This window comes from Schistocerca piceifrons, chromosome 7 (assembly GCF_021461385.2).
Source record: "Schistocerca piceifrons isolate TAMUIC-IGC-003096 chromosome 7, iqSchPice1.1, whole genome shotgun sequence".
In the NCBI taxonomy this organism is placed as follows: Eukaryota; Metazoa; Arthropoda; class Insecta; order Orthoptera; family Acrididae; genus Schistocerca; species Schistocerca piceifrons.
Window position 1 is genome coordinate 241,541,638 of NC_060144.1, and position 26,629 is coordinate 241,568,266.

Here is a 26,629-nt window from a genome sequence, read left to right on the forward strand (position 1 = left end):
AAATGGTTGTGTCAGCTGCAGTGTTTACCGGATAGCAGACAACGAAGAGCTAGCAGCTATCACCAGCCATCACAAGAAGGATCTCTTCTGAGACTCTTGGTGCATCGAGCGGAAAGACTTCCAGACCATGAAAAGCTGCCACAAGGACTGATTCACTTACTAAATGTATTAAGCTATAACGTCTACCAAACCAGGAAATATCGGAAATTAGTCTACGTAAAACAGGTAAGTAGGGCTCCGAGAAGGATGCGGTGAAACTTGTGTTTCTGTCGTCTTGGCTTAGAGACTCGAACAATTAACCTTTTTCTCAGGATCGTCAATCCTCTGGTTTATCTGCCAGCAAGCAGCTACCACCAGCTGTCACATGAAATGTACCTTCTGAGAAGTTTGGTGCATCGAGCGGAGATAGTTCCAGACAATATTGGATATCACTGATATTCTTCCACCATGAATTTGAACCCCATTCCTGAACCTTTATATAGGTTGAACAGTAGCTGCGAGTGACTACATCTTTGTCTTACACTTTTCCGAAACCGAGCATTTCGCTCTAGGTCTTTCATTCTTGTTTCTTTCTTTTGATTCTTGTACACATTATATGCAACTCGTCTTTCCCTACAACTGACACCCGTTTCATTGACAGTATCTATCTTGACCATTCTGTACGGTCGAACGCTATTTCTAAGTCGACAAATCTAGTTAGCGTGATTATTCTTGTGTTTCCCTTCCATTCGCAAACACAGCTTCGGAACTACTCATCCGGTGCCCTTATCTTTCCGATCGCGGAACTGATATTCATTTAACTCAGTGTCAGTTTCCTTTTAGAGTATTTTGCTTATAGCTCTTGTCAGCATCGTGAAGACCATCGTAGGACAGTCCGCGCATTTATCAGTCCTTGCTTACTTCGGGATTGCAGATCGCTTAGCCACAGATGGGAGTGGTGCTTTCAAAAACGCATTCGGTAGAACTTTTCACCATGAAAGGCTAACGTCGCAGGTTCGAGTCTCTGTTCGGCACACAGTTAAGCTGCTAGGAAGTTTTAAATCAGTACACACTCCACTATCGAGTGAAGATTATTTGTGGAAACCATCGTACAAACGATGGGAGATCTGTGACTCAGCCTTTTGTTTTCGGGAATGGTTGTTACGTAAGGTTACAGCAGTATTTCTGTGAAGCTTGGAAGGTTTAATGAGAATAACTTGTTGTATGGGAGTAGGTGTCATACTAGACTGCGAGGCGAATGGGTCGCTGCAAGTGATCTTTAACGAAAGAAGTGGACTTGGGAGGTCTACTGCAGATCAACTGGGTAACTTGAACTGTGGTATTTCCGTTTCTCTTCTGAACTATTAACTCTGAACTATGGTCCTAATGTGTCTCAGTGGGGCTATCTACGGAAGTTGATAGGAACCAGTCAGGGCTACTGACTGTTGACAGGGCCTCTTCGAGAAAACCTTTTCATACAAGCGACTTATCATTTGATGCCTCCCACCCCTTCGCCCCTTTTCCCTTGTACACATTAACCTCTGTCAGTTTTCGCTACAAGCTGCGATGTGCGCTTTGTACACCTCTTGACGTGGGGCGGTCACGGCACCTCCCTCATCTCGGTATCCCAAACGGTCGTAACTGATAGCAGTACGTCATGTAAAGCATGTCTCCAGACCTAGCTTGGAGCCTCAAGCGAGGGCTTGTGTCACTTAGGTGTTAGACTGGCCCTGACTGTGCGTGGTATGCGCTTTCCGTTCCAGTGGTCGAATCACGATATACAGAGTGATTCTGTGATGTTGTTACAAACTTTCATGGAGGTTGAAGTAGGGTAAATGTATCAGTCTGAGGTGGGCACGCTTCTCCAGAAACGATCGCGGCGAAAGTTCCAGGTGAAAATTGTTATAATACCTCTGACAATGGGTTATATGTATCTGTACCGTTTTTACTAAGACTTTTGACAAATGGTAGTGAGAGTTGGCAATACTCTCTTAGGATTTAAAGGTTGGCTACAGCGCGAATACACAAGCTCTGGAATCTAAGATATTGTTGTCGAGCTTCGCAGCGCACGGATTAACTAGTGGCAGTTTGGAGGCCAGTGTAGGGGCCCGCCTGCTCTGGTGCGCACATGTGTTGGGCGAGGGGTCGTTGCCGAGCTGCTGTACTGCCGTGGCCGCGACAGGCGACACAGGATTTGGTATTGAGCTGAAATTTTTTATAATTCGCAGCGCACTTATTAATTTAAAGAAAAGGGTTTGTGTATGTGCGTAGCAGCAGACGGTAATTTTGATAATGATAGGAGTTGAATTCTTAAGGGAGGCCATTGTTAGGCGAATAGATTAAGCATTGATTTTTGTAATTGATTTCTTTTGTAATTGTCAGGGAATTGTTTCACTGTGTATTTAATTGAGAAGTATTTCTGTCTGTCTCAAGAGTTTGATTAATTTGTAATGCCACTGGAGGCAGATTTACATACGAAGCGATTGTTCAAAGAACTTCTAGCGTTTTGTTAATTGAATGAGAAAGAATCGGTTTCTGAATATAGTTTTTGAAAAAGGAAATACTTGTTTGGGTTATCATTTATCGAGTTTTAGATTTTACCAAACCCTTTCTCTTGAATTATATGTAGTTGTAGTAAACAGCAGCAGCAGCAACAGCAGGAGCCGCCATACAGAACATGCATTGCACTCAGCATGAATAATAGGTTTTTTTGTGTTTTTGTTAAATAATGGAATGCAACAGATCAAGCAGTGGCAGCAGAAAGACCAAGTAAGTTATTTGTTGCGCACAGGACCAATAAATTAAAAAAAAATTAAGTTTAGGCGATCTCTGTAATAGTAAAGTTAACAAGAGTACAAGCACGAGATTTTCAGTAGAAAACACGAGATAAGAAGATAGAGCTCGCGACTTTCAGTAGTATGGACCAAAACAAGAAGAAAATATCAACTAAATAAGGACTCCGACATGCACAAGTTAATAGCTATGAATACTTGTTCATCTTCGACAGTGCGAAGCACATTTCTTCTACAGCAATCTCTTTGTTTCCCATATCTGATAGTGTGAACCAAAACAAAATGAAACTCAAGAAAAAATAATTCAAAAGTGAATGCCGGGTGCTTGTTCAGCAGCAATGTTGAACAAGTGTCCGAGGCTCTTTGGAATCCATTTCAGAACCTTTGTTTATTGGAACAGTAGCCTGCTGTAGGTTCACTACCTAGTTTTAGCAGAATATGGAATAATCACTGTGTAGTCATGGTGTTAGGTTATAGTAACAAATACAGAAAAGGATTAAGAGACGATGTAGCAGAAAACTGAGCCACCCAGCATTAATAACTGGAGCAGGCAGGAATGTATCACTTTAGGACAAGACTCTCCCTATGAGCTGTGTGGCTAAGTGCTGTAACAAGAGCACACAGGAGTGAATAGTAGCAGATGTTGAAGCAAACGCATTCCTAGGCCAGCAGCATCACCACTACTTTGAGGCCATGCTAGACAGTGAGAACACTGGGCATTGCCAGGTTCAACCATGGATTGAAGACCGTATCAGGCCAGCCGCCGCCAGCATTGAATCTCCTTGCAGAGCTTGATGCCACAGCACACTGACTTTCCATCTACTCCTACCGCCGTCCGAATCCTGCCTGGCGGTAACGGGACATGTTCCATGCACAGCAGTCTCCTTTGTCTCTATGTGGGCTATTGCCAGATCTGAGCCGCCTAAATTCGGGTGTCTGCCACTGCAGAACGCCGTTGCAGCACAACACGGGATGCTGCTTACGTCAAGGCTGTGGCTAACTGACATACCAAGGGCCGCCGCTCTTCTTGACGCTGCATCTTCTCCCCAAGGTGACAGCGGCCGTCAATGAGCCTTTGCTGGCATGGGTAACTGGAGTGTGGGATGTCTACCTCACACTACTGATGACGTAACGTCGACCCAAAGCTAATGAAGTATTGTTGGTAAGCATATCCACTGAGCCGGCCCAAGGTCCCTATACGAAATTAATACTTTTACGCTTCTCCATCATCTCAGAAAAGTTCTAGCATCATGACGTAATCATGAAGGTATATAGCTGTGGGCTGTGACTCATTGACTTCGTAGCACTTGAAACTTACCCCTGTTTTGTTAATGTAAAAGCGGAGTCTGTTTATTTGTCCCAACAATATACATTTCCTAGTGAATTAGGAAAAGAGAAATTGTCCAAAACTGCCACTAAATGAACTTCATTGTTTTGTACCATGGCCTATTTACAGACTCCCAAACTTATCAGCAGATATACGTGATACGTGTGCGTCGAACTGAATTTAGCAAAGTGGCACAGTGGTTAGCACACTGGACTCACATTCGGCAGGACAAGGTGCAAACGCGCGTCTGGCCATCCTGATTTAGGTTTTCCGTGATTTTCCCCAAATCACTTCTGGCAAATGCTGGGATGGTTCGTTTAAAAGGACATGGTCGTCTTACTTCCCTAATCCGATGGGACCTATGACCTCCCTGTTTGGTCACATTCCCCAGCTCAGACCACCAACCACTGAATAAATGTATGATCATCTGACACTACATGCCCATCAACTACATTCATTTACAGAGGACCATAGCACCACTCACAAAAAGTCACCCACTGTGGCTGGTTGCAGAGATTTATATATCGCTACCACTGCATACAAAAAAAGAAACATCTTCACATCACAACTTTATTTTACTGGACAAACCAGTTTCTTACCTCTTTTAAGCAATTCTGGGATCCATTACTGATTAGAAAGCAAAGAAATGTGGATACGGTAACTGACTGTAGCATGTGTGAACGAACACTAGTGTCACATTCAGCACTCATCCCGGCACAGACGGTGCCCTCTTGCAACTACTATCATTTGGCGTTCTGTGTGCTTGTATCTTTTAAGATATCAACTTCTTGCATTACAAGTAGTATGCGGTAGTTTTAATCTTATAATATATGTAATGATTATAAATATTTTACTTAAGTTCTTATCTTAAAATAGTCCACCTTCATAGTTGAGTGGTGAGTACGGCTTCATGCTGAGGACCCAGCTACGATCTCAGGACACATACAGGTTACAACATCAAGGCAAACAATGGTGATATTTTGTAAGGCCTACGTGTTATAGGCAGCTTTAAATATCACCATTGTTTGCCTTGATGTTGTAATCTGTATGTGTCCTAAGATCCGATGATAGCGGTTTTAGTTTCGCCGAAACCGGTAATCATGGAATAAATGAATTCCTGCGATCTTGGCTACCAGTTTACCGATTTATAGCCATTTAGATCGCTCCTACATGAGCACAATGTGCTCCCTACAACATTTCGTTCTATCACTGTGGTACATTTGTCGGTTGGCGAGCGAGTTTTTTACTTATTTGTATTGACTGAAGACTGTAATGATGCGCGACGGTGGACGTTCGCAGCAAAGACAGTGGACGCTGTGAGTAATTTACCTGCTAGTTCTTTTGTTGATCCCGTCTTTCGCTTAGTACGACCCATTTTTAAACACAAAAGAATTCAAATAGAAGCCTTCATCTATAGCCGATCATTAATAGAATGGGAGTTCGTTGTCGACATATTTAGTAATCATTTCGTTGCAAAGTGGCACAGCTGCTAAATTTAACTTCAGTGGAGTAACTAACGTGTTTCCTCCTCTCAAAACAAGGAACGGAAGAGTAAAATAAGTTTCAGCAAAGAGTAATGTTATCAATATGTTATCAACATTTAATTGTATGTCTTTGCTTTTATTATTACTTAATAAAAATATGACGGGCGAAAAGTCTGCTCTTTGTTGTACGTGTTACTAAACACAATATACAGCATCTGAACCGAACTGTAAGACAAGATTTTGTTTTACTTTAATTTTTCTAGAACGTTTACGCAATTTCCAATTAATTTACTACAGTGATCCTCTTAATATTTTGCGTACGATTTATTTATATCCACATAGTTCGTTTAAGAAATGTTTTTCAATAATGCTTCATTTTTATTAAAGCTACTTGACAAATTACAATATAAGCTAAATCTGCTTTGCGGAAAAGAAGTTTTACAGGATGGTCATAGATTATCCGGTTTTACCGTGGGCAGAGAATCACCCCTCGATACGTCTCCGCACACTAATAAGTAAACTTACCATCCCGTACTACACTAAATACGAGGTATGGAATTACATTAGACACTGACAGTGCATATTCCATGAAGACGTTCCAACTTAACGACAGGATTTGACAAAAAAAGGAATTCTTTACAATTACATTTCCTTCTAATCAGAGACTAATTTATACGAAAAGTTAAAAATTATGTGTAGGATAAGTAGGACATACAGACAGCCTTAGCTAGAGCGCAGCTGTCCCAGAACGTTCCCTTTATCAATGTGTGTGTGTGTGTGTGTGTGTGTGTGTGTGTGTGTGTGTGTGTGAATCGTGGATTCTTGGGAAAAAGGAAAGAAATTATTCTATTCTAAATACACTTTTTTGCTGCACTGTGTATATTTTTACTGGTAGGGACGCACGTTAATCGTTTCGGCGTTTTTGCCACTATCAAATGTACCTGTGAAGCTGGTATGATAGACATAACGTAGTCTACGTCTACTTATGGCATGTCGATTGTGTTTTTGTTATGAAGAATCAATTTATTTATATGCAATTTTGCCGACAGAAAGGAAGCCTAATGAGGCAATGTTAAATTGAAAGAATGAAAAGAGGACATTATTAAAAATCAGAAAAAGGAGAAAGAAAATATATCGGACACCAATTATCGACGAACTTAATTTGAGAAAAGATCCTGGAAAGCAAATAAAGAAACTGTTCCAGATCACAAATATCTCAGACTAGGGTCTGTGGAATGTGCTGCAGACGCTATAACCACATTGTATGGTACATATGGCAAACAGAAAGAATGACGACATCATCGAGGAATTACTTTTAGTGGATGATGTTGAGCTTATCGCCATATCACATTACACTTGAAGACAGTGGTTCGCGAGAAACATTCTAAGTCTCCGTTCTTTACGATGCGATATCGTGCTCCAATTGTATTTACTGTGTATAGAAATCGGATTGAAAGTCATAAAACGTACGTTAGCTACCTGCATTAACATTTTAATTTAAGCGATTTTCACTTACGCATGAGAGACCGCCAGTACTGATCAGAAATAACTATGGAACACAGCTTACGTTTCATGACTATCTAACTCATACAGTCCTTAGATCTTTTCATGCCGGTTTGGATTAGATGAGATTACATTTACTTTCATTCCAATTGATCCATAGTCAGAAGGTCCTCCAGGATGTGGAACATGTCACAAAAAGTAAAATACATGAAAATATTTACAACTAAACCAAATAAGCTAATATACCAATCCACAGGTCCCAAGTGGAATGATCGTCATTTTTTAATGAACACTATATGAAAGAGTCATTTTACAAATACCAATGCACTGAATTTAAAATAAAAAAGTTTTTTTATTTATTTATAAGGTAATAATAATGAAATAATAATGTAATACAACTACTGTAATACTTATTACAATGAACACATTACTGCACTGAAATGGTGCAGCAGTTAGATTCTACTAACACACACACACACACACACACACACACACACACACACACACACACACACATTTACAACGAACACATTACTGCACTGAAATTGTTCAGAAGTTATATATAAATCAGTTGGTTTTACTGAGAAATTCATCAATGGAGTAGAAGGAGTTGGCCACCAATAAATCCTTTAGGATTCTCTTAAACTGAATTTCATTGGTTGTTAAGCTTTTTATGGCTGCTGTAAAGTTATTGAAAATGTGTGTTCCTGAATAATGCACACCTTTTTATACAAGACTAAGTGACTTTAAATCCTTGTGAAGATTATTCTTATTTCTAGTATTGATTCCATGAATTGAGCTGTTGGTTTGAAAAAGTGATATATTTTTAATGACAAATTTCATTAAGGAATAAATATATTGGGAAGCAGTAGTTAGTATCCCTAGTTCCCTAAACAGGCTTCTGCAGGATGTTCTTGAGTTTACACGTTTTTGTTCCCGGAAAACTTTAGCTTGGTTTGATGAATTACCCCAAAAAATAATCCCATATGAGATTATGGAATGAAAGTAAGCGTAGTATGCCAGCTTTTTCAGTTTTGTATCCCCTATGTCTGACAAAATTCGCATTGCAAACAGAGATTTGTTAAGACGCTCAGCAGTTCTGCGGTGTGCTCCTCCCAGTTGAATTTATTATCGGGCTGTAATCCCAAGAATTTAACACTGTCCATTTCTTCTATCTTCTTGTCATCATATGTTAGACATATACTCGTGGGACACCCCTTACAAGTTCTGAACTGCATGTAGTTTATTCCTCTGTTTCTGTCGATAGTACTGGAACGTAAATTTTAAGGAAAATATTTTAGTTTCTATATATTTTTGGAAACATAATTTGCTGTACGGCCCTTTTTTAGTATTGTGAGATATTTCACCTTCAGCGCGGTCACGGAGATGAGAATATATAGCTGAGCGTGGGACTGCTAGTACCTGCGTAACGTGGCGCTGACAGCTGTGAATTACAGCCAGAGTTCCTCGTGCCAGGCCGCGTGCAGTTATCACAAGCCAAGCGTGGGAATTAGCTCCAGATGGGAGTCAACAAACGTGTCTACTGCTTCAGCAAAACCACTACCAGCAGCAATAATTATATTTGCGGTTATTAAAACTGGAAACAAATTACGAGCCACAAACTTTTATATAGTTAATTTGTGATAAAAACTACTACTGGCAGTGTTTATACGTAGAAATTATTGTACACCCTATTAATGGCGATTAAGGGTTTTCGTGACAGGTGCTCAGAATATAACAACTACCTACACGTCGTTACGGTATCATCCTCACTCAAAATACACTCATTCCTAGATTACGTGGAAGATAGAAACTACTGTCCATGTGATTTTGACGGATTATTGCGTTCATGTAATGCAGCAGCTCTCAGAAAAATATCTGCATTCTCGATGTAAGCCCGTGACTGATTTGAGGTAATTAGTACCACTGTCACTAGATTAAGAACTGAAGCTACAGCGAAGATTACGAAGTGCCTTTATTTTTGGATGCTCGATTACGTTTCAGTAAGGCTGGTATTACACTATCAAATTTCTTTGTCAAAGATTTGATCAAAGATGTGATCAAATATTCCGTCAAATATATTTGACAAAGATTTTTGACGTAGCGCTAGAAGGGTTATTACACTGTCATCACATTTTTTCTCAAAGTTCAAGATGGCAGACAACAACAACTTGTTATTAACCGCAGCAGTTGCATGTACCACAGTCGCACTGTGTGCAGATGTGGAAGAGAAGTGGGAGAAAAAAGGAAACATACGTTGGTGAAGCCGTGGGTTTTACGACGACACGATAAAAGCATTCAACAAAACTTGTTACGTGAGCTTGTAGTGGAGGACATCAAGTCGTACATCAGTTACTTAAGAATGGATCAGCATACATTTTGGTCTGTCTCAACGAAGTGTATCCTCATATCATTAAGCACAATACTCACTTAAGAACTGCTACATCTGCAGAAGACAGGCTCACTGTAACACTCCGATTCCTTGCTACAGGAGAGGGTTAGGACGGGTTGGGTTAGGTTAGGTTACGTTAGGTCAGGTCAGGTCAGGTCAGGTCAGGTATCCAATCTTCTTAATCTACTTTTGTATTCAGCGTGCCTCACGTTGTAAAGCGCCACATCACCTTCATACATCTCTATTAATTTTGTAGTTGTTGGCACACACCAATTGTATTTACCGGCAATGTTTATTAAAACACTACAGGCGACAGAATGCTGCAGCGATGCTAGCGCTCCATGTGGTAACATGTCACATTGCAATGAACAGAAGACAAGCGACTTCTTTCATCAAATCTATAGCGAGGCCCTAGATTTGATCAAATATTGGACTACATTTGACAAAGTTCGCCATTATACCATCAAATATCTTTGACAAAGATACTGGACAAAGATATTTGACAAAGAAATTTGATAGTGTAATACTGGCCTAAGCGCAGACTGCAGAGATTGTTTCCATGGTATTTTCTACAAAACGTATGCTCTTCATATCTCCAAACAGAATTATACGAGTCTCTAGGAAAGCTTATACGGAAGTCCTAAATCAGATTTTCTGGACAAGAATTGCAAGGATCTCTCACAAAAATCACGTCTGTAGGAGCTGCTTCACCTCATTGTCGGAGTAAAGTTACGAGAGAGAAGCTAGTTTAGGGACAGGTGCACTAAGTTCTGCGTCTTTCTGAACGCTTGGACTGTGGGAAAAGACTTCTTCAGAAGTTCGTTGGCTTCTGGTAAGATTGCATTTCCAGTATTACCAACAGGTGATGGAGAAGACTGCTTTTCGACCACGAATGTTTCTTTCATAACTTGAAACTGATGGGAAAAGTACACTTAATTGCCAAATATTTTAACAATACGCATGCTTTTTAACAACGTGTGGTCACTGAAAGTTACAAAACTAGTGTCGCTCTACTGCGCCTCTCTATTTACAACGATAAATCACTAATGTAGATTCCAGTTTCGTAAACTTCCATCTCTGTAGTAAGAAACTACATCATGAAGATTCTAACCGTAGCTCCGTGGCTGATGTTGTTTTGATGTACCAGCAGCCTACTGAGGAACTACGATTGCTGGTACGATAGTTTTGGATGATACACGTTCCTCTGTATGTTCCTATGCGCTACTAGACAGTGTAGGCAGCTCCTCGTTTTCATGCATGTATGCAACTTAACTGAGTTTCATAGATTAACTTTTGTCGTGAATCTAAATCCGGAATCGCATGTTCACCTTCATGCGCGGCATTTTTCTTTCATCCCTATATTTTTTGTATGCTAAAGGCACTATTTATATCAAATTGTAACTGTAATATGTCGATGGGTAATGTTGACACCCATCTACCAGGGTTTCTAAATTGTCTGGGTTGTAGGAACATGTAACCAGCGATGGTGTCTAAACTCTGTATTCTAGATGCTGTAGTTCAATAGCTGCAAAAAGATGATGATGATAATGATCTTTGGTTTATACGGCGCTCAACGGCGCGGTTATCTGTGCCCGTAAAGATTCCGAAACTTTGCTCTGCCCAATCTCGCCTCTTTCATGATGATGACGAAATGATGAGGACAACACAAACACCCAGTCATCTCTGCAAAAAGAGAAGATTAAGTAAACTTATTTCTGGCAAAACATTTTTAAAAATTTTGGCGTTTGTAGCAGCTCTTGTTGTTTCTAGTATGGTGGCCTCGTTGACGATTAGCTTTAGATGTCTTTAATATTGTGATACGACAGCAAGACAGAAAAACTGATTCTGTTTCAGCGAAATTAAATTCTAATGGAGAATGTTTTCTTTTCAGATTGGCAGTCTCGATGGTTTCTTCCTCCTCGAGCACCAAAGACTACATAAACGATCAACGACGCCGAGCGACCACCACCATCATGCGTTAATGGCTGAGAAGCAGGTAAGACGAATAGTCTGATGTACCTTTCATTACAGTTTCCGACATCCGGTCTGTTACTAGCCAATACCTCCATGAACTTAACCAATCCACCTTTCTGTCTAGTATTAAAATCTGGAAGTGTGGTTTCTGTTCAACAGAATGGAAAAGGATATACGGTGTCAGTCAGTGACATTAATCCTACGTCCCTTGTATTCCAGTTACGTCTCGACCCAGCTACACATGTTAGAATGTAATTAGTATCAAACTTAAAGTAAATTATTCACTATTATTCCGAATTCTCTCGCTTGACTCCTGCATGTGCGAAAAGAATGGGGAGTCTGTGATCAGTATGCGATAGTTTCAAAATGACATTTCAACAGAAGCCGACAGTCGGTTTGACGGCGAAAGCATGTGAGTCTTACGTTCTAAATATCGTAACATCTCCAGAACTATCTATAGAAGTTGTCAAAAAAATGTGGTTGATGTGTCTCTGTGAGAGATGTGTGACGCTTATAACAAGTATTTCTATACATACGTTTGTAAAAGCGATGTTAACAAACTAAAGCCATTACAGAAAACTAGACGTCGTTCAGTGAGGACATCCTTACTCTTCAGCTGAAAATAAAATTACGATTTCTTAAAAGGATGTGAAAATATTTGAGGTAGACACCTTCGCTGACATTCTCTATATAATTAGGTCACAGACACAAGATACTCAATTGCAGTTTTACTTTTTGATTATACAGCTCGTTCTGCGTGAAATTAGACCCAATTGCGCCTGACAGAGTACAAGATATGAGGAACATTCGCGATAAATTAAAACTTTGAGCCGTACTGCACCAGTATTTCCAGACAATGAAAGTCCACGGAGTATGATCGACTAATGGCTCTAAGAAACCATCACCTTCTTACCAACGAAGACTTTCTACAAAATACTTCGCCAGATTTCTTATGATGTAAGCTTTAACGAACGATATATCCAGTCTGTATTCTGCTGTGAAAAGGGAATATACGGTTGTCTTTGCTCCTGAAGGAGAAATTATCTGTTCAGTATGAAATATTGTATAATTTCAAGAAAATTAAAGCAAAATATGGAGGCGGACAAGAATCGTTGTGGCTTGCAGTCGTAACTATGACATTTACAAGGCAGCCATACATTAAAAGTCATAGGTAAATAATGGGTCACGTTAGTGATTTTCATATGAAATACAGTAGCTAAGATGCACCGTAAGTAGGCTTCGTCCACCTAATTGTATGTGGCACTTGTAGATAGAGATAAAATTAAGTTTCAGATTAGTAGAAACAAATAAAATTCGTTCGTTATCACTGAAAGTGTTTTAGTGAAGATGCGTTATCCGTGGATGAAATTTCTAAGATTTGTACATATTCGACTGGTCTGCTGAATCACGCATAGGTAATGTATGATACATTGGGGAACTATGAGCGAAATGTAGCAATTAATACCTCCACAGTGTGGTAGCTGTATGGTATTCAATTAGCAATGAGTTTTTTCAACTAGATGTGGCATAGCTGAAGAAACTTTTGAATTCTTCCTCGCGAAATTGCTGTCAATATTAAGGACAGAGAGGTTGTAACACGCTGTTAGACATATCGTGGGAGTGATTAACCTTTAGTGCTGTGTACTACAATGTTCCTTGTTGATTCAAACCATTTTCAAGAATAGGTCACATATAGGAATGTGCGTAAGTTAACCACGAAGATTCATAACCTTTCAGGGCACTTTCTTGGTTATTACGTACAAGTGTCCTTGTATTGGCCAGTTGTTATAGAAGAAACTCAAATTACATTGCCTTTTTTAGGTGAAAGTACTTTACGCGAACTGTTTTTCGTACTTCCGTAACCAATATACTAAGAATTATATCATGCCCGGTACTAATGATAACGGGGTCAATATTGTGTACGTTTTCTTACAGTTCAGTAATTTACATTTTCATACAGAAATACGTATTGCATTATTTCCGTAGTAAATAAGGGTTTACATCTTGAAAATCTTTCGTCATGGCTTTGAGCGTATTAGTATCACCCTCCAATGCTTATTCATGGCTGTTAAAAAATATTTCTACTCACATTTTTAGCCACAACTATGCTACTCCTCGTAACATTAAAATCTTTAATCCACTTCTGTACGATTACATTACAGGTGACAAGGCAGTACAAATAGAAATTACCATCTAGAACAATATTAAGAGAAATACCACAAAACTAGTGTAATGACGACAAAACTAATAGCAGGAAAAGTAGAAGCCGAGTTGAAATCCGTAGGAAGAATTATCCACGAAAGTAGCAGCTTACAGAACACTTGTTCGGCTGACTCCTTGGTACCGCTTTTCTGTCTGGAATTGTTGTCAGGTAGGATTAACAGAAGGGGAGACGACATCCTTAGAAGGGTGGAGCGTTTCGTCACGGAATTGTTTAGTCGGTGCGAGGGTATTACAGAACGACACTGGTAGACGCTACAAGAGACACCGTTATGTGAAACGGGGAGATTTACTATTGACATTCCGAGAGAGAACTTTCTAAGAAGAGTCAGACAGCATATTACTATCTCCCACGAACGTATCACGAAATGAGCACAACGGGAAAATTGTGGAAATTTGAGTTAACTCGAATATTTACCAATTATAGTAATTCCCCTCACGTACCTCAGTAACAGAACAGGGAATGAGCGTGCTGATGGTGGTACGTGACATATTCGCCACCATATGAATGGTTGCAGAGCAAAGCTACAGATGTAGACGTGAAATCTGTCGTTTGTTCACTGGATGCTATTGATCTCTTCAAAATCTCTAAAGTTCACCAGTTACACGTCTCATACTTGGATAGACTCATGAGTATTGATTAGGACTTTACTCGTTAGAAGCCTACATTAACTTCATACAAGACCATACTAGCTGAAATTTGGACTAGAAATATATTTTCGTCTCCAAGATATTATCTTTTCTGGCAAAACTGTAAACTTATTTAAGCTTTAAGCTGGATTAGTAATGCTGAGTACGTTAATCCTGGAAGTGGCGGAATTCCGCTCCTGCCAGCTGTCTTGAGTGTATGTATTGCTAGAGCTTACCGTCTACTTTCTGCCTCAGAAATTTGTTGTGCTCTTCGTCACTAATGAGCCACCACTGTAGGACCTTTGGAAGACAACACGAATTGAGTGTAAGGGATGGGATGTAAAGTGTCTGACAGAAATTAAGTTCCATCCAATTGGGTGTAAATATTTCCTTGTTTCTGGACAGTTATTCACTGTACCATCAAATTTGCACAGCCATTTGTTGCTCTACATGTGTTAAATGCGCAGCGTAGAGGTTTTTCCAGTATATGTTTCGTCTGTATATAATCTATATTGTAGTAAACTGCAATGAGATTATGGTCTAAGGATTCTTGGGAGAGTGAAGCGACGTGTTGGGGTAGGCATGAAGGAATGGTGGATGATGGACCGCTACGTGAGTATGTAATTATTATTTAATTTCTTTTATTTTCATCTTGTGGTGCAGTTCTTCTTGTTGTCTCCCTGCTTGCTAAGAAAATGGGATGAGAAGTTCCGCCTTACGCAAGACACCTTTTCGAAAAACTGCATTGCCACACGAACACAGGCAAAGAAGTAAGCCCATTTACTTCGCCAACAAAACAGGAAAACCTACCACAACTTCAAAACTATGACATGTTGTATATTGTGTAGCATAACAGCTACCAAAACAAGAGGACAATAATATAATGTAAGTTAAAAATAAAAATAGAACCCACTGATGATAGCACAAAAGTGCTGAAACATGTATGGGTGAAACAAAAGAAAAAAGGTGTCTTGCGTAAGGCGGAACTTCTCATCCCATTCTTTTAATTTTTATGTTACTTCTTTTACCTTGCTTATTCTATCTAGCACGTGTAACAGGTATAAATGTTGATAATTCTACTGGTGACTGACGGGTGTTTTGGGCACCATTACATTAGTGTTTACTTCACTTGCGGAATAATAATTTTAGCTATTAGAAGTGATATGATTTTGGGTTGGTTAGTGCCTCTGTGTGTCAAGAACAAGCAAGTAATGCATATTTCCCCTGGACAGCAGGGCAGGTATTGAAGTGTGACACATGGACACAAAACGGTTTGTCTATACTGACAGGGGTAGTCCACTTACTTTTTAGTGGTGCAGTTACAGCCACAAAGAAACATCAGGTCCTCAGTTTTGTGAGGTGTTTGTGGGAAGGCAGTTCGATGCAGAGAAAAATCAATCAATAATGTGATGTGTGTATATATTAAGGTATCGCATGCAAAAATGTGTGCACATATAGTCCTTAATTTGTGACAGTATCCATTGCCGGAACCTCTCTAGACCGCAGATTTAGAGACGTTGTGCGATAGAATTTTGTTTTTCATCAGTAAATAGGTTGTATTCATATTATTAAAATAAATAAAAATAAAGGTACGACACAATATCAGAACCTCTGCCTTTACAAATGAAGCACTCAATACTAAAACGCTCTTCTCTGACACCTCAGGTATTTCATGGCGGAATTTGGGGCGGCAAAAGCATATGGATCCAAAGAATACCAGTTTGAAAATGTTGCTCTTCAACAAAAAGCAAACTAACCGTTTATTACTTCTACAGAATCTGTAAAAGTCTACAAGTTGTAGGCTGTCTAATCTCATCTTGCTGTACTGATTATTAAAAACCACATTCAAAGGAAACTTCCAAGAATTCCTGACTACATAAAGGAAGTCGTAATCATGCAGCTGCATTTTCCTACCAGTTGAGAACAGATTATGATTGTTCCAGTTTGAAAAGTAGCGCTCCTTAGCTTTCAATGAATAACCAAAAATAGGCTGTGCAGAATCAAGAACAATATTCTAAGATATGGGCAGTCTCCAGATGATAAAAGAGGTTCCCATAAAACCGGACCAAAAAGGATACCAGATCCAATATTTGAGTTGACTGAGTGTTGTACTAATTCCTTTAAAGTAAAGCAGTCACACGACCCTCTGCATGAAAGAGCAGACAGAAAATGCCTAACATAGTATTTGACCATATGTGATATGCATTTTGAAATTTTACTTTAAGTACCATATCAGCCTTCCTTATAAGAGCTTCAGGACAGTGTATAACTTCTAAAATAACTTCGAATATTCCAAGTCTATTACAAATAATATATGTCATTCTCAGAACAGCAAAACAGAGGCTGAGGAAAGAGATTGTGAGAAGTGTCGATTACTAGCGCAAAAGACATTTCACTTGAAAAGGGCAGAAGCTTTTGTTAACATGTTACTACACTATATTCTAAGAACAAAAGGAAGAACCCATTAGCAATAATTCATGTTTTCAGGTGTGAAAATTGCCCTTTCCACATTTGCAGTGAAATGCCACTTATTGTGTAAAGCTCCTATGATACGATGTTTTTGGGATTCACAGTGTGGCAGACGAGACGGTTTCTATTTAACGCTGTTCTGAAAGATGGCAAAGTCCTTTGAACTCACATCCATGATTTTTAGCTGCATGAACGTAATTTCATTAGTAAATAGAAGAGATAAGCTTTGCTGGCTTAAAAGGTAGCATTCCCACGTAGGGATGGAACTTTGTGGTTGATGGAACTTTGCGGGCATGTAGAGAAGAAAAAATAGTGCAATACGTGTTTTTTTTTTGTTTGTGACCAGTTTTACTACAAAAGGGTAAAACACAGCACGAAAGCTAATGTTACTTTTTAGATTTGGATTGAATATCTTCGAAAAGATGATGTTTAAAGAAAGTTTCATATAATATTTATGTGCAATTAAAGTTCATGAAAACTGAGTAATCAACATTTGTAATAATTAGAAGTTTTCAGATACCCACCACCATTAATTAATTTTGAAAAATTAAAGCTTTCGTTGCAACTTAAATTACAGAAGATTTCTAGCCACATAATCCCTGTATAATAAAGCTGGTTTCTGAAATACCATTTTTGGAAAATATGCTGTATAAAGTACACTGTGTTAGTGTTTTCCACATTTCCAATTAAAACAGCTAAACATTCATTACTGTCCTAATTATTAATTTCACTTATATTTATCTTTTGTTTTAAATTAACATTTTACGTTTTGTATTCAGATTTTATTGTTTTTCAAAATGGCTCTGAGCACTATGGGACTTAACATCTGAGGTCATCAGTCCCCTAGAACCTAGAACTACTTAAACCTAACTAACCTAAGGACATCACACACATCCATGACCGAGGCAGGATTCGAACCTGCGACCATAGCGGTCGCGCGGTTCCAGACTGTAGTGCCTACAACCTCTCGGCCACACCGGTCGCTTAGTGTTTTTTAGTTTACTGTTTCACATACGTGCATTTTGTGATTTGAAAATACTAAACACCTCATTTTATGACAGAAAATAATTACAATCTGTAAAAAAACGCTTAAAACAAATGCTATTTTACGCCATACAAATAAAATAAACAAAATTTTCTCATCTAATTTTCACGACAGAGAAGACAATATAAAACAAAATTCTGTAAGATTTCAAAGAGTCACAGGTGATCCACTGAATATCATGATTTCTTTGATGTAAGTTTCACTACATTTGAAAGTCTTGGGGAAGAGAACTGATCATGTGCTAATGAGTGGAGCTTGATTCTACTGTTTCTGAAATAGATACTAACATCATTATCATTCTACTGAAAAAGATCTTGAAAACTAATCAAGAGCTTACATCGAAATTAGTATAAGTCCAATGGCTGTAACTGTGCCGTCGAGCCTTTTGCGATCACCACATCAGTAAGTTTATTGTCCACAGGTGCAATGCTCTAAACCGTTCTTCCACCTTGATCTCCACAATAGTGTAACAGTCATACAGATATTTCTCCGTCACTGGGAAGAAAATGAATTTCAAATATCTTTCACGTGGTCTGATGTTTGTTTACTAGATTTAAATTCTCTCAGAAGAGCATTTGGAGTATCAAGAAGATATTTTCGATTTCCTATCCAAGCTCGCTATTAGTTTCCCTGAGCACTATGAGGAGACAGGTGGACACTGTGGAAAATGTCGTTTTGAGGACAAGAAAGAATGGTGATCCCAAGGGACTTGCACAGTGGCACACTGGCACAGTGACAACCGTGGAACATATACATCTGTCGATGTTTGTAAGAACTTTTTGAGAAGATATTCAATCCTAACATTCACGAATGAGTATGATGTCAATCACCACGTGAGAAAGAGTATAATCCAGCTGCAGTCGTTAGAACATAATCAACTCTCTTCGCCGAGGCTTACCGACGTACAGAAATATGCTTGAGACAAATCAGGATTTTAGAGGATCACCAACGACAGTTGGAAATCCTGATGAATGTGACTTATATTATGTTCTCCGCCGTGTATATTAAGTGAAAACTTTTATTTTATTTTATGTGTATTTTATCTTTCAGGTCCGTCTTGATCAAATAAAACTTTACACTTCACTATTACTGGTTTTGAGTACTGCCATCTTCATATCTGTTACAAACATAAACAGTGTGTAACCAACTAAGATCAGTTTGCTGACGCTAAATCTATAAACGTCCTGGTGCTACAAACGAAAGATAAAAAGTGTTAACGTGATTAACAGCCATGTATACCAGCCACACACACCATAAATTTTCTGATGTAGTAAAAGTTCGTGTGATCGAGACGGACCTGCAGAATAATGTGCCAAAAACATATTAATGGACTCAATTGCATAACTTATGTCTTTAATTGATAAATTTATGTGCATGTTAAAAAAATCATTTTTAAGTATTTCGTGACAAATTATGATTATTGTAGTTATTTCCCATCATAATAAAGAATTTCTTACTATTTTCAATTCAGAAAATACATGTACATGAAACATGAAACTAACAAACAAAGATTAAATTATGAATGTAAAACCTAAAGTAAGAACTTAATTATAAATTGTGAGTAAAATAAATAATAAGAATAGTAATGAATGTTTGGGTATCTTAATTAGGGATGGTAGAAATATTCCAACACCACACTGTATTCAACTAAATTTAAAAAAATTGTATTTTAGGTGCCAGCTTTGTTACACAGGGATGTTTGTGTCTTCAAAGCCCCTTTACTTTATGTTATAACGAAAGTGATGGAAGTCATCGTTTTTCAAAATTAATTAATAGTAGTGTGGTATTTTGCAAAATTTCAAATTATTGCAAAGCTGGTTACACAGTTTTCAAGAACATCAATTACATATCGACTTCTATATGAAAAAAATCGTACATGTCATTGTTTCGAATCTATTTCCTTTAAGCTGAAAATGCCAAATTACATTTCGGTGTGTATTTCACCCCATAAAAGTGAAATTAGGCGCAAACAAAAAAATAAGTATTAAAATATTTTCCCCCTCTACACATCCGCCGAGTTTCATCAAGATCGTTTGTTGACACTTAGGAATGTTCCCTTGCTAGTGATGTGTGTTTTGAGCAGAAGAAAAATAGAGTTGAGGTTCAGTTCTTGTTCAGTCAGGTGCACGTCTTAAAGGTCTATAAAAGAATCTCATATTTTCTCTCAGTAACAAATCTGTGAAACAAACGGTCGAGACTTCTTGTTGATAGGACACAATAATCGGAATATCTGAAATTTTGGTCAGGTAATTTGTTGATGCTCGTACATTACCTCACCAATTTCAGCTGAAATTAATGGTATATGATGATTTCGTAGACATTAAACGAGCTACTGACCCATTCTGTTTGAAAAGGCTAAACACTAGAAGGGCAGAAGAGGTCAACATGAGCCCTGTAATACGTTTTTCGTTCATATCTAAATTATATGGCATATCCAAATTATTTACTTCGTTAATGAATTTATATGGCTTGTTCTAATTTTTTCTCCTCTTTCTGAAGACATTGTAGTATTTACAAAATATTTTAATTTCCTTCGCCAATTCATTCAGTGTACCTAGAACGGCGGAAGGGTCAATTCAATCCCACTGTAATTTCTCTTCTGAATGTAAGTAAATTATCCAAGAAGACAGTGGTTAGAGTGGCTACAGTGAACAGTAACGCCAAGCAGTTGTTTCTAATTGTTGTAACTTGGCACATGTACATTCCAGTCCGCCACAGTTTATATTGTGTCACTCAGGCAGTCTTTGTCCGTGTAATGCATTTTCGAACTTATATCGTCAGTGTGGCCTTTCTCATGAAGAAGTGTTTCATCTCTTAGAGAATTCCGAATTTGAATCGAAAATTAACCTCACTGACGAAGATGATTATGTACCTAACACAACTGAAGATGAAGACATTGTGAATGAGGGGCGATTAGTGTATAAGGATTCAGATGCTGATATACGTCAGTGATCACCTCTTTCACCACATCAGGTACAGTTGGAATCGTCTGTAAAGATGATTGCAAGGGATGGAACCGTGTGAAAGATTGCAAATTATTCATCTTCTGGAAGGTGGTCATCTGTGAATATCCTGAAGGAGATACGAGGTCTCACTGCTTATGCTTGCCAACGAGTAGACAGCTCTGCCATCATTGCCTTCTATCTTATTTTTGACGAAGCAATGCTACGACTCATGAAGAAATACACAGAATCAAATGCTCGGAAAGTACTAAAAAACGATTACTGGACTATGTCACTTCAGTAACTAGAGAAACTGATAGCCATAATGTATGTTCGGTGTGTATTGTGCACGAATGGTATGTCTGTGGATGATCTCTGGACACACTCTTAGGGGCCTGCTTTCTTCAAGGACATGCCAAAGGACAGATTTCAGGAGCTTCTGAGATTCCTCCGTTTTGATGAAAAATCAATCTAGGCTGAACACCTGGCAGCCAACAAATTCGCTCTTGTATCTGAAGTTTGGGGAAAGTTCGTTGGAAACGGTATTCGCGCTTACCGCCTTGGTGAAAATATAACCATTGATGAGCAACTGTAACCAAGCAGAGCAAGAAGCAGGTTTGTTCAGTTCATGTCCAACAAACCAGACAAATATCGTCTCAAATTCTGGATGGCTGTTGATGTAACGACAAAGCATACAGGGTGGTTCATTGATCGTGACCGGGCCAAATATCTCACGAAATAAGCATCAAACGAAAAAACTGCAAAGAAAGAAACTTGCCTAGCTAGAAGGGGGAAACCAGATGACGCTATGATTGGCCCGCTACATGGCGCTGCCATAGGTCAAACGGATATCAACTGCGTTTTTTAAAATAAGGACCACCACCTTTTATTACATATTCGTGTAGCACATAAACAAATATGAATGCTTTAGTTGAACCACTTTTTTCGCTTTGTGACAGATTTCACTGTAATAGTCACAAACATACAGCTCACAATTTTAGACGAACAGTTGGTAAGAGGTAGATTATTTAAATTAAAATACAGAACCTAGGTACGTTTGAACATTTTATTTCGGTTGTTCCAATGTGATACATGTACCTTTGTGAACTTAACATTTCTCAGAACGCTTGCTGTTACAGCGTGATTACCTGTAAATATCACATTAATGCAATAAATGCTCAAAGTTATGTCCGACAGCCTCAATGCACTTGGGAATACGTGTAACGACTTTCCTCTCAACAGCGAGTAGTTCGCCTTCCGTAACGTTCGCACATGCATTGACAATGCGCTGACGCATGTTGTCAGGAATTGTCGGTAGATCACGACAGCAAATATTCTTCAACTTTCCCCACAGAAAGAAATCCGGGAACGTCAGATCCGGTAACGTGCGGGCCATGGTATGGTGTTGAGACGACCAATCCACCTATCATGAAATACGCTATTCAATACCGTTTCAACCGCACGCGAGCTATGTGCCGGACATCCATCATGTAAGAAGTACATCGCCATTCTGTCATGCAGTGAAACATCTTGTAGTGACATCGGTAGAACATTACGTACGAAATCAACATACATTGCACCATTTAGATTGCCATCGGTGAAATTTGGCCAATTATCCTTCTTCCCATAATGCAACACCGTACATTAACCCGCCGAGTATGCTGATGTTCCACTTGTCGCAACCATCGTGGATCTTCCGTTGCCCAATAGTGCATATTATGCCGTTTTACGTTACCACTGTTGGTGAATGAAGCTTCGTCGCTGAATAGAACGCGAGGAAAAAATCTGTCATGATCCCTTAACTTCTCTTGTTCCCAGTGGCAGAACTGTACACGACGTTCAAAGTCGTCGCCATGCAATTCCTGGTGCATAGAAATATGGTACGGGCGCAATCAATGTTGATGTAGCCTTCTCAACGCCGACGTTTTTGAGATTCCCAATTCTCGCGCAATTTGTCGGCTACCGATGTTTGCGGATTAGCCGCCACAGAAGCTTAAACACCTACTTGGGCATCATCATTTGATGCAGGTCGTGGTTGACGTTTCACATGTGGCTGAACACTTCCTGTTTCCTTAAATAATGTAACTATCCGGCGAACGGTCCGGACACTTGGATGATGTCATCCAGGATACCGAGCAGCGTTCATAGCACACCCGTTGGTCAATTTGATCACAATAGCCATACACCAACACGATATCGACCTTTTCCGCAATTGTTAATCGGTCCATTTTAACACGGGTATTGTATCGCGAAGAATGTTACGTCATAACGCGTGCTTATACGTTTGTGACTATTATGGCGCCATGTATCACAAAGCGAAAAAAGTGATCCAACTAAGACATTCATATTTCTTTACGTAGTACACGAATATGTAATTAAAATTGGTGTTCCTATTTAAGAAAACGCAGTTGATATCCGTTTCACCTATGGCAGCGCCATCTAGCGGGCCAACCATAGCGCCATCTGATTTCCCCCTTAAAGCTAGACGAGTTTTGTTCTGAACCCTATACTCTTTCACATACCTCGGCCAAGAGGACACGTATAGAGAGAAACAACCCCTTGGAGAGTACGTCGTTCTGCATCTCATGGAGCCATTTGCCAATCAACGAAGAAATGTGACCACGGACAACTTCTTTACGTCTCATTAACTTGCTAAAAAACTCAAAGAAAAGAAAACTTCATTAGTTGCTGCAATGAACTAGATCCGCCGTGAATTCCCTAATGAAATATGGGAGCCGAATGCTGAAATCCACTCAACGACAATACTACACAATAGTGGAAACACAGACTACCCCTTGACTGTATACCAAAGAAAGAAGAACAAAAATGTCATTCTTCTGAGTACGCTGCATGCTGAAGTAGCAATACTGCAGGAAGGAAAGAAAAAAACCTGAAACTGCAACGTTCTACAATGCAACAAAATATGGGGTGAACATTGTTGATCAAATGACCTGTAAATATACTAGGAAGGTTTACTGTACGAGATGGTCAATGCATGTCTTCTACAACATACTGGACATGGCAGCAATTAATGCATGGGTCATCTATAACATAGCAACCAACAAGAAAATGGAAAGGAAGGAGTTCATACTTCAACTGCAAATCAACTCAGGGGAACGAGGGAACAAGAACGTCAAGCAAAGGAAAAGGATATGAGACTGAAATGACATAGAAAGAGGAGGAAGTGCCAAATCAGCCTCTGTAAAGGCAACAAGACCAGCGAAAACTGTGTAAAGTGCCATAAATTCGTGTGCAGAAAATGTGTATGTAAAACAGAAATAACCGTAGCTAAGTGCATGTAGCAGCTTCATATGACCTGAGTTACAATAATACAGAGCTGTTTGTAAAACGGATGTGAGAGTAAAATGGACCAGATATACTAAATGTGTCAAGAAGGTTGTATGAATACTTAATAAATTAAAATCTGTAGTTAAGACTACAATACATTTGTATGTTACATTGTTGTTCAAATAAATTAGTAAATATTATTTACAATTATGAATAATTGTTGTGATTAGTAGAAATAAAGTATGGATTAACAAATACTAAAAACGTACTTATTTAAGGAAATATGAAAATATTTTATGTGTGATCAAAACGACTTGTTTCTGCCGTCTTAGGAATGTCAGAAACTCCGCCGTTCTAGTGTTAATCCTCCACTCGAACTGCAGCAGGCACGGATGATTCACGAGGATGTGGAACATAGGTTGTGTGTCTCATTGTGAAACTCTCATTTTGGTTCATGGAACAGGCATATCATCATTAAGAGAACTCCTAGTAGAGGATATAATACTTTGGTACTTTTGTACGACAAGAATATTGGTATTCAGCCAGCTAGAGGCATGTTGTGTGTCACAATCCCTGGATCAAGGAAACAAAACGTTCGTGATGGGTGTACTTCTTGGTATCAGAGATGAAAATTGTAAAGAGGAAGAGGAGATGGAATGAAGTGGTAATAACAGTGATTTGTGAGGGGACGAATAATAACGAATAATGGTAAAAGTAGCAATACTTTATTTTTATTTTGTAGTAAGCAAAATAATACTATTTTGCTTTCATTATTATATCCCCCCGCTGACAACAATTTGAAAACACATTGAATTAACCCAGAGAAAAACAGTAGAGTTTCTTTTGTCTCAACTTTTTACAAATACCGATCAAGTGCAAAGAAAATGGATTAACAGTCGATTGTACACGTAAAAAATTAACTTGAGTGAAAAACATTTCCCTATCGAAAATGCTATGCATGTCGTTTGGACACTTTCTATGCTTCAGTTCAAATGGTGGAAGGGTTACTTTGGCTCCTGAAAAATCAATGCTTGTAAGCAATTACTGACATAATTATATATAATTTTTATTGTGGACTGTGAGCTGCTTTGAATATTGGCCTTACGTTGTTGCTCTTTTGATCGTCGAGAATGTTTTGAATTTTATTTATAGTCTCCCGTATTAAATAAATATTCATCCTGAAGATTGAGAGTTCGCTTAATTTAATTTTTATGCGCTAAGACTGACATGTCTGTTTTTATCCCAGTGTGATGTTGATTTTCTTTTATCAAATGTTCAGTACAGTTTTGAGATGCCCGTAGTATAAGGATAGTGTCTTTCAGTAATAATCAAAATGTTCACGGTCCCGGGTTCGAAGTCCACCACTGCTTAAATTCTGAATAAAAATTAGTTGCAATGGCGGCCGAAGATTTTCGATGTACGAAGTCACCGTCGTTCTGCCTACAGCTCGTCAAAGAGGCCGGAGGAGCCGACAGAAGTTCAGGGCACACTCTTGCTCTTGGGGTGGGAAACCTCCTAAAAGGCGGTAGTCAACAAGTATCAACGGCATGAGGATGCAGAAGGCAACAGAAACAACTGTATTAAAGGCACGTAATTTGTATTCACGGGACATGTAGCCTGTAACTGAAAGTCTGTAACATGATCTCTCCACTGGCAAAATATTCCGAACTAGCCCCCTCATTCGGATCTCCACGAAGGTCTGCAGATGGGTAGCTGACCATGAGAAAAAGATTCAACAACCAACGAAAGGGGAACGGTCTAGCATTAGGGGGATGGAAAGTCAGGAATTTGATAGTGGCAGGGAGCTATAAAATTTAAAAAGGCTAATGCTAATGCTCATTTTAGATATAGAAGGAGCCGGGGAAATGAGATATACTGAAGTTGATCACATAATTATAGGGTATTATCAACTGTAGCACGATCTGGTATCACAGGATTATGATTCGCTATGGATAGAATGGTAGGGTAGAGAGCGACATACCGCGAACAATTCTATGATTGGATTTTTCTCACCAGAATCGACAGCAAATTAACGCCAAAAACAATATTCAGATATACATACCGCAAGCAAGCAGAAGAAGAAAGTACATGAGAATTTTGAACGAGTAATTCAGCACATAAAGGGAGATGAAAATACGATGGTCATGGCGGGTGGGAATGCTGTTATAAGAGAAGGAATTGAAGAAACCGTTACTTGACAATATGGGGTTGGTCGGAGGAATGAGAGAAGAGAAAGTCTAATTGTGTTCTGCAATAAATTTTTGCTTGCAATAACAGGCTCGTTCAAGAGTCACAAGTGGAGGAGGTACTGTGTAAAAGACCTGGGTGACTGGAAGGATTTCATTTATATTAGATCGTGGACAGACACAGGTTCGAAAATTAGATACTGGATTGTGAGGTATTCCCAGGATCAGATATGAACTCAGAAAACAATTTGGTAATGATAAATAGGTGGCTTCAGTTTAAGAGAGTCAGGAAGAATTAGTGTGCAAAGAAGTGGGATACGGAAATACTAAGAAATGAATAGATACCCCTAAACTTATCTGAGGGTATAGAAATTGCAAGAATGAATAGCTCAGTAAGC

At 38.9% G+C, this 26,629-nt stretch overlaps 1 protein-coding gene across 1 annotated transcript in view; it reads left to right on the forward strand.

Moving 5' to 3' along the window:
• LOC124805594 (furin-like protease 2) overlaps nt 1–26,629 on the forward strand; it is a 718,105-nt gene that overhangs the window by 153,541 nt on the left and 537,935 nt on the right. Inside the window, exon 2 of the mRNA XM_047266161.1 lies at nt 11,369–11,473. Coding sequence (XP_047122117.1) covers nt 11,459–11,473 — 15 coding nt within the window. The 5' untranslated portion in view covers nt 11,369–11,458. The remainder of the gene's footprint in view (nt 1–11,368; nt 11,474–26,629) is intronic.